The sequence below is a fragment of the Natator depressus genome, chromosome 1 (genome assembly GCF_965152275.1).
Source record: "Natator depressus isolate rNatDep1 chromosome 1, rNatDep2.hap1, whole genome shotgun sequence".
NCBI lineage: Eukaryota > Metazoa > Chordata > Testudines > Cheloniidae > Natator > Natator depressus.
Window position 1 is genome coordinate 27,525,767 of NC_134234.1, and position 10,063 is coordinate 27,535,829.

Genomic DNA, 10,063 nt, shown 5'->3' on the forward strand with positions numbered 1-10,063 from the left:
TCCTGAGAATTGAAGTAAGGGAGACCCTGTCCCCCCGCATCTGACAGAGGGTAACCCACCTAAGGGGGATGAGGGTAAGAAACCCACAGGGGCTGGGACTCGGACTGAGGCGCAAACCCAGACCCCTCTCCTGCTTCTCTCCTCTATCACCTTCCCAGGCTAGTAGTGGGGCCCTTGGCACCCAAGAGCAGGGGCAAAGGGTGGTATCTTAGCTCCCCTACCAAGAAAAGCTCAGGACTCCCCAGACTAAAATTGGCCATCATCTCACAATACATAGAGAATCAGGTTTGAAAAAACAGATCACGGAGACCTTTGCTGTGGGCTTTTAGAGGAAATTACTTTCAAAAAGGTCAAAACACAAAATGAGCAATTCCATGTTTTTATTATTCAAGCCGGCTCTCTTCAGCAGGGTGTCTTCTTCACTGTGCCTTTACTCCAATGGTAGACTAAATGGGCTCTAAAATGGTGGGGTGGGGAGGATTTATTCTGTGCTCCAAAGAGCAAACTGTATGTATTCAGTGAGTGGTAAGGAGTAAAGTGGAAAATTCTACTAAAGGTAGAGTAAACATAGGATGACTCTGTCTTATTTTCAGAGTATCTTGTCTTGGAGTGGATAATAATTACAGCATTCCAATTGTACTACACCTGAGTATTACATTCTGCTTATTTTAATCCCCACTTCATTTGTAATTAGAGAAGATATTCTTCATTACTTCTTTGATGCGGCCTTTACATATTCCCATTTGTGGGATGCTCCCTGCCCCCACAACTCCAGCGAACTTCTAGTAAAAGAGTGTTTTAAAAGTTCCTAGTATTACTGCATACACACTGCCTCACAGTATCAAATATTCAAAATATTATACAAGGGCTATGTGGTCCCTAACTGTCTCAATTCCTTCCCTTCTGCATCTAGCTATGGGAACAGGGACCTTCACTCCATGCTTGGAGACTTTTTTGTATACTAGCATATTACATTAGTAAAATGCTTTGGGATCCTTGGTGATTAAAGTTGGTATACAAATGTAGGATTACTGTAATGTTTGAAGTAGGTAACATGGAGTATATGTACTTACAAAAGCAGAACACTTCTTTGTAATAACCTCATTTTTTCTTACATAGCAGGTTTTTCTCTAAGAATACTTTTTGTAGTGGTAAAAGTTTCCATTGTATTAAAGTCTGAGCTTATCAGATTTCTCTGGTTTTCACGCTTTGGTACATATTACAAATAAAGATACAACTGGAAATTATTCTAATTAAGAAAGCATGTGTATAAGTAAGAAGAAATCAAAACCATATGCTATTTCTCAGTATGTTTTTAGCAGTTGCTCAGACAGCTACCAGGAGAATTTGTTTGCAATGCATAGCGAGTAGATTTCTTTTCTTATTCAACAGTTAATTACTTGACTGAGTTTCAGGTAGATTAAAAAACATACAGTTTCAAATCTACTATGGATTACACCATCAGTAGGGTCCAAAGATTATGGAGCACCATAACACTGTACTTAGATTCTTGAATCAGCTTGAAGTTCTTCAGTTATTATTGTTAGAGAAAGAAATACCCTTGTTCAGTTTAAATATGTATTTAATGTTTGTTCTCTTCTCATTCTTGTTTTGACTCTGCACTCATTGAAGTCAATGGCAAAGTTTCCTATTGAGTTTAATGGTGCAAGATCAGGGGCTCCACATGCTAAAGCTTTAATTTTTTTTTTAAAAGCATTAGGTCTAAATCCTAGGCACCTGCATGTATTTATATCCATAAGACATTTGAATGGATCAAAATCCACTAACCAAAACACCATAAATAAGGTATCCACTTCCTATCTCTTACACTCTCATATTGTAGCTCATTGTATCAGTTAAAGCATGAGAAAATATAGATGTTAGCAGACCTGCAGGTCAGCTACATTGGACTGTGTCAGACCAAGGTGGGGAATAAATTTCAGAGATGGCACTTTCAGAGAATGACAATTGTACAGACTACTGTTTTAAGCTGATTTAAACTTATCTGTCATGGAACTCATATATGAAGCTGTTTGAAAAGCAAAGAGGACAATTATATGAACAGAAACCATGACCTAACAACTATATTTCATAGTTTAACTGGTCTTCCTATTTGAAAACACTATTTTATTATTTTAAACTTTACAAAATGAAATTGAATGGCAAATGAAACCTATGCAACCAACTTTCTTTGAACTCTACAGAAACCAAAATCTTACTCTACATGGTCAAGGTGATATCATTGGTACTAAAAGTGGCAGCAGTCTACCATCTCAGAGACTTAGCAGAGATCATGACCAGAAACTAGATGGTAAATCTCCATCACCACCAATGTTCTATCCTTCACACTACAACAGCCCATTTCCTGAAAAGCATAGGTGTGATGTTGTAGTGAGCCATGTGTACAGTGTGGAAGAAGTCAACCCAATGGTGAGTAGTTAGTTTACTTTAAACACAGAGGTAGCCAAAGTTCAGTCGATAGGCCAAATGTGATTCATGGATTCCTATAATATAGTTTACACTTGCTGTTATGGTATATTTCATGCTTAGGCATACCTCAGTGTTAATGGTGATGATGGTTATCATCCGCTATTATGAAAATACGGTGTGAGCTTCAGGCTTTTAGCAAGTTGCTAGTATGGCCTTCAGCTGTGGCACCCTGCTTAACAATTCTATCACAGTAAATTCATGACGACTCTAATAAGGACCCTAATGTGCTGTTAGAAAATAAAATTTCTATAGAAGTAGATTAATGGATAAAATGAAAGGAATCTGTGTACCTTTTGTTCTAGGTGTAAACTATTGTATCCAAACATGAAGGAGAAAATCCTGAATGTTGTAGTCTTTTTCTTAAAGGGAAAGAGTAAAATTGTAGCATTGTCAGTCCTCTCCATGTCACTCTTCACAGTGGGGTGTTAGCCATCTCTATGGCAACTGGGGGCAGACCACATCTTTGCTGCAAGCCTGGGTTTAGGACTGCCAATCAAGAAGAATTCCCTAGAATTCTCTGCCTCCAAACTGCACATGCTGCAGGCTCCAGGGCTCCCTTTGTAGCAGAACTTTTGCAGAAATTGTGTGTGTGTGCATCTATCAATTTCTTCATTGGCTTTAGATTTTTGTCCTCAACATTGTTAAACAGGAAAGAGAAATCATATTTTGGCTCTCTGAAGTGGGTTTGAAGGACAGCACCTCTCCTCCCTGTCTCCCTGTAAATGGCAGACAAGGACAACAGGCCAAAGGGAAACTAGCTCCCAGCCAGTGCATGGGCTAGGTCCATGTTCTGACAATTGAGAGAACCATTTGGAAGCTGCCTTCATTGAAACCAGGCCAGTATCTGTGGCATGGGTCATAGAATAAGTTTGTTTGTTTTTTCAAAGCCCATCCCAGCCCCCATGCCCCATCCTCCCGTCGTCATAGGGTCCCTATTTCAACAACTTGTAGAGAAGGGAGGAAATGTTCACTGGAGCATCCTGACTCTTGCAGAGGGCAAGTTCTCCCCGTAGCAACCAGAAGGAAAAATTTCTGCTCCCAGCCAGTCTGTAAGCAAGGTCCATGCCAAGGTGCTTGAAGACCACAAAACATGCCCTCTTCCTACAAGTACTTTTACCTGTAAGGCCTCAGCTGCCATGAAAAGTTAGAATCAATGACCCTTGTGATCCTGTCTGATCTTATGATTCTATACCAGCTCCTGTGACCTTTCTGATACCAATGAGTAATTTGCCTTCAATGGCGCCAGCTCATTCCTCATTTTGTGAAGTCAGTCCCTAATCAGCACAGATCTAGCAGCAGGGAGCATGGGGTGAAGTGATTCAGATCCTCTACTGTGGGGAGGTCATAAAATGGCCACTATTTTCCTTAAGAAGATATGCAGGATACATGCCTGTAGACTTTCCTTACAATCTCCCAGGAATAGCACTCTCCCCTTCAGGGGGCCCCTCCCACCTTTTCCCAGGGATTTTTGACGCAGGGACTGGTGAAGGATCTTAGCATTAAAAGGGACAGCATAAGAATATAGGAACAGTCATACTGGGTCAGACCAAAGGTCTTTCTAGCCCAGTATCCTGTGGTGGCCAATGCCAGGTGCCCCAGAGGGAAAGAACAGAACAGGTAATCCTCAAGTGATCCATCCCCTGTCACCCATTCTCAGCTTCTGGCAAACAGAGGCTGGGCATACCATCCCTGTCCATCTTGGCTGATGGACCTATCCTCCATGAACTTATCTAGTTCTTTTTGAATTCTGTTATAGACTTGGCCTTCACAACATCCTCTGGCAAGAAGTTCTACAGGTTGACACTGCGTTGTGTGAAAAAATACTTCCTTTGGTTTGTTTTAAACCTGCTGCCTATTAATTTCATTTGGTGACCCGGAGTTCTTGTGTTATGTTAAGGAGTAAATGAACTTCTGCCTTTATTTTCTCCACACCAGTCATGATTTTATTGGCCTCTATTATATCACCCCTTAGTCTTCTCTTTTCCAAGCTGAAAAGTCCCAGTCTCTCCTCATATGGCAGCTGTTCCGTACCCTTAATAATTTTTGTTGCCCTTTTCTGAACCTTCTCCAATTCTAAGTCTCTTTTGAGATGGGGTGACCACATCTGCATACAGTATTCAAGATATGGGCATATCATGGATTAATATAGAGACAATATATTTTCTGTCTTATTTATCCCTTTCTTAATGATTCCAAACATTCTGTTAGCTTTTTTTGGCTGCTGCTGCACATTGAGTGGATGTTTTCAGACAGCTATCCACAATGACTCCAAGATCTTTCTTGAGTGGTAAAAGTGAATTTAGACCCCATCATTATTATATATTCATAGCTGGGATTATGTTTTCCAATGTGCATTTATCAACATTGAATTTTATCTGCCATTTTGTTTCCCAGTCACCCAGTTCTGAGAGATCCTTTTGTAGACCTTCTTCATGGTCTGCCTGGGACTTAACTATCTTGAGTAGTTTTGTATCATCTGCAAATTTTGCCACCTCACTGTTTACCCCTTTTTCCAGATCATTTATGAATATGTTAAATAGGACTGGACCCAGTACAGATCCCTGGGGGACACCACTATTTACCTTTCTCCATTCTGAAACTGACCCTTTATTCCTACCCTTTGTTTCCTATCTTTTAACCAGTTACCAGTCCATGAGAGGACCTTCCCTCTTATCCCATGACAGCTTACTTTGCTTAAGAGCCTTTGGTAAGGGACCTTGTCAAAGGCTTTCTGAAATCTAAGTACATTATATCCGCTAGCTCCCTCTCGTCCATGTGCTGCTGACTCCCCTCAAAGAATTCTAGTAGATTGGTGAGGCATGATTTCCCTTTACAAAAACCATGTTGACTCTTCCCCAACAAATTATGTTCATCTGTGTCTGACAATTTTGTTCTTTACTATCGTTTCAACCAGTTAGCTCAGTACTGAAGTCAGGCTTACCGGCCTGTAATTGCTGGGTTCACCTCTGGAGCCCTTTTTAAAAATTGGCGTCACATTAGCTATCCTCCAGTCATTTGGTACAGAGCTGATTTAAATGATAGGTTACAGACTACAATTAGTAGTTCTGCAGTTTCACATTTGAATTCCTTCAGAACTCTTGGGTGAATACCATCTGGTTCTCATGATTTATTACTGTTTAGGTTATCAGTTTGTTCCAAAACCTCCTCTAATGACACTTCAATCTGGGACAGTTCCTCAGATTTGTCACCTAAAAAGAATGGCTCAGGTTTGGGAATCTCCCGCACATCCTCAACCGTGAAGACCAATGCAAAGAATTCATTTAGTTTTGCCACAATGGCTTTATCATCCCTGAGTGCTTCTTTAGCATCTCAATCATAAGCCTAAAGTCTTAAATCCTCTGCCGAGATCCTCTAAGGAGGAGAAATCTCTAAAACTGAGGCTCTGAGCAAGATACATCAGACTCTCAACTAAGTTTTTTCCAGAATTAAGCACAAATGGGGGTTTAGCTTCATAAGTACTTGTTTTCTTAGACAATGAAACACCAATAAATAAGTTCATAAATAAATAAAAATGGGAATGTTGATGAAGAGGTGTGTGATTCTTCCTCTGCTGGTTTATAAAGGAGTGGCAATTTCTCTATGGAGACCTACTCGTACCTAACGACTACCAATTCTTCATTACTCTGCCTCAAATTAAGCCTGCTGCATCCTTAGTAAAGGACATAGTTTAACTAAGGGCATATTCCTGCCAAATACACAACAGGAAAATAAAATAATTCAAACAAAACTTGGATACAACTGCCTCAGGGCTGATAGTATTGCCTGCAGTCTCTTATTGTGGGAGGTCTATGCTCAACGGGGAGGCCACTGTGAGTGTGCATAAAGAAAAACATGACACAAAATCTATTTTAAACTAAGCTTCCCTAGCAACTTTTTCAAGAATGATGCTTCACCTGACTGATTTGCTATACATTCAAATATGTTCTAAGGTCAACCATAGCTTGAAGGAATTGGAATAGCATTCTAAACTGATATCCTTCTAAATGTTTTGTTGGTAAGCTCTTTAGGGACAAAGCAGTCACTGATGCTTTAAACAAGGGAATAAGGGGTTTCTGAAGTCTGGGCAGATTTCCCCCTTTAATTGTCATCTGGGAGTGAATCAGCTAAGAAAATGAGTGCTTGAGATGTCCCAGAGTCAAGTTTATCCTTTCCCCATGTATGTTAAAATAAACCAACACTATCAATAAGACCCTTTGTGATATCAGAAGATTAAAAGTGCAGTCAGCCATCTTCTACTCACTGGAACAACAGAACCAGCTTCATGAAGAAACAGTTATTTTGTAAAGGGCACAAGATTCTTTGTGGTAAAAGAGAAACAATGGCATAGAAATCTCAGGTGCCTCAACAAGTCCATAAGGAGATCAATATTTTAAGTGGAAATACTGAAATCCATCATTGCAGAATTTTCTTCCCTAGACCTCAGAATAGAAAAATAAATTTCTTGTAGTCCCTACTGATCAGGGAGAGTCACCCAGAGATACTTTAGCTTCAGCAACACAAGAAGCATTTTCAATACAGAGTACTCTCTTTTTGGACTTGTAACTGCTATGTGGTATTCACAAATGCCATATTTCATCCCTCCCTTCAAGTGAAAAGGATACATGTCTGTCTGTCTGTCTGTCTGTCTGTCTCTGGACAAAAGCTTATGCTCAAATAAATTTGTTAGTCTCTAAGGTGCCACAAGTACTCCTTTTCTTTTTGCGAATACAGACTAACACGGCTGCTACTCTGAAACTTCTCATCATGATACTCAGGCCTCAGCAGTCATCACAAAATACCTTCAGAAACAAAAGTTTGAGTAAACAAGTGGAAGGGCCAATTACAGCGCTCACAAAATTCCAGCATTTAACTTATCTTCTAAGATAACCTTTATTTTGGAAGAGAGACAGAAGAAAATAAAGTCTGACATTAGCAGACCTCTCCGAAGACAAAATCTCTGACAGCTCCTGGGCTTTTTGGTCTCATTTATACCCAACACAATTCTTTCTTTGCTTCCAGATAGCAATTCCAGCAAATAAGTATATAAAGATCTTGGTCCAGATCCAGTACTAGCATCTCATGTTGAATTCATTCTTAATATTATTTAATAGCTACCTGAGGTCAGGTCTAAACTACAGATAACAGATGCCATGTGGACTCTTATGTGAGGGTTGTGGTTCAAAGATGAGACACTAAGTATAACCTGTCTCATACTATGGACTTTTGACTAGGTCCCAAGCAGTCTCTGCGGCCTTTCTAGCTAGCATTTCCATATTAGACATTTTCAAAGTGACAACCTGCTTGTCTTGTCATATATTTACCTCTCACAACGGACGAGTGGTTCAATAGACTCCGAACCCACCTCCATTTGGAACTGCTTGTGAATCCTGTATAGGGGAATGGACACATGCAATCGCTCAAAGAAGAACAGTTATTAACCTTCCTGGAACTGTTCTTCAAAATGTGTTGCATATGTCCATTCCACTATAGGTGTGTGTGCACTCGAGTGCACAGTTGTCAGAGTTTTTCCCTTTAACGGTACCCATTGGGGGGCATCCTCTGCTGTATCATGCACTGAACGCAGGCATAACAGAGACACCCCTGACCCCTCCTCAGTTCCTTTCTACCGGAAGACTCCAATTGAGAGGGGAAGGAGGGTGGGTCATGGAATGGATATGTGCAATCACTAGAAGAAGAAATGGTTTCCGTAACTGTTGTTCTTCAAGATATATGTTGCATGTGTCCATTCCATGACCCATCCTCCTTCCCCTCTCTATTTCAGTCTTCTGGTAGGAAGGAACTGAGGAGGGTCGGGGGAGGAGGGGGGCTCCACCCTTATGTGCACTGCATGAGCAATGAACGCACAGACAGCAGAGGACACTTGTGCCATCCTGATGGATAGAGCTAAGGCGAAAAGCTCTGCAGCAGCTGTGCACTGGAGGACACACACCTAAGTAGAATGAACATGTACGACATCTCAAAGAACGTTACAGAAAAAATTAGTAACCGTTTCTTCCTGATGGGCAGTCCTAAGTCCAGCTCAGACCAAAGATTTGGTCTGTTCCAGTTGCCACGGAGATGGGGAACATCCCACTGTGAAGACTGTGACATGGAGGTCCTAGAATAAAAATTAACTGGTAGGAGAAATGAGGTGTAACCCACACCAGGTTGAGGCTAATACTAAAAAGAAAAGGAATACTAAAGTTTTTCTGAGTGTCTTGGTTGCTGGTATTACTGAATTAACATTCTTTTAGAGGGCCATCTATCTAACTTCTTAAGATGCAAAAAAAAAAAGTCTTTTTTCTTTTCAATATATCCCATCATTTCATACAGTGTTTGCCAAGAGGCTACTCTAAATTACACCAGGGACTGAAGTGCCCTGTGACTGGCCCAAGGATCTTGAGGATAGCAGGGGAGCCAAATTGTGACCAGTAGTACATTTAAATATGTAGTGACACACCTAAGGCCTAAGTCTATGTTTTAGTAAAAGATGGTAACTTTGCATATTTTCTAGCTTGTAAAACTTATGAAAAATTTGTTTTATGCTTCAATAATGTAAAAATATTGCTGTACTTTCAATTCTGTACTACCTGTGCCTGCTCTATGTATTGTTCAGATTCACCCAGAGATGTCCTTACCTACAACTGCAACAGAAAAGTTCTTTCAAGAAGAAGAGAAACGAGCAAAAGAATTTGAAGAGATTTTAAATTCACACATTGAAGAACTACAAAGGCATTCTGAAAATACTGTCAAAAAATATGCCAGGCTAAAGCAAAATAGACATATATGAGCCTTTTAGCTTTTTATATGCAGTTTAAAAACAAATAAAGGTATAACCAAGTAGTTACTCTTCTGATTCTCAAAACTAAAATCTGCTACCATTTTCTTGAATTTACACAGAAGACAGCTAGTGTCTTCTAATATAAATTTTGGGGTGGGAGGGTTTGCATTCCTATATTAACATGACACATTGTTCTGTTATTGCTTTAGTTACAGTGTATATTTGCAATCTAAGACATATCTAGAAATTAAATATGTAATTTGTTTTTGTCTACTTGTGTGCTCCAGAAACGCATTTGGACCACTGTAAATTAAGTAAAGATACATGAAACTTGATTGGGTAAGGGAGCTATCTAATCAATGGAGCTGGCCACTTGAGACTATACCTAGTCTAAGGGGATTCTCTAGCTTGCATAGAACCGGAATAACAGTTTTACACTGTTTTATTCACAGCTCATAGCATCATGGGCATAGCTGTGCTCTGGTTATTCTTGGCAACAAGAATAGCTGTTTATGTCCATTGCAGCTGAGCCTGCTCTAACCCATGCTTAGGACCAGGCAAGCCCACAGCCTGGTCAAGAGTAGGGAAAGGGCAAACATACCTTGAATTCACCTTTCCCACCACACTTTGCTTTGCATTACTGTGATAAGCAGAGTTCAGCTGGAACAGAGCATCTTACCTATAATTAGGGCCTGACCAAATTCACAGCCATGAAAAACACATCACAGATTGTGAAATCTGGTCATTTGTGTGCTTTTACCCTATACTGTATAGATTTTACACGGAAGACCA

General features: G+C 40.1%; 1 protein-coding gene across 4 annotated transcripts in view; it reads left to right on the top strand.

Moving 5' to 3' along the window:
• Positions 1-9,295, top strand: part of DEUP1 (deuterosome assembly protein 1) — a 72,769-nt gene extending 63,474 nt beyond the window's left edge. For 3 of the 4 annotated variants that reach the window (XM_074956620.1, XM_074956606.1, XM_074956614.1), the window contains 2 exons: positions 2,205-2,430; positions 9,107-9,295. In XM_074956620.1, the coding sequence (XP_074812721.1) occupies positions 2,205-2,430; positions 9,107-9,280 (400 nt within the window). In that variant the 3' untranslated portion in view covers positions 9,281-9,295. The remainder of the gene's footprint in view (positions 1-2,204; positions 2,431-9,106) is intronic. The other variant, XM_074956626.1, reaches the window with a different exon arrangement.
• The last annotated feature ends 768 nt before the right edge of the window (positions 9,296-10,063 follow it).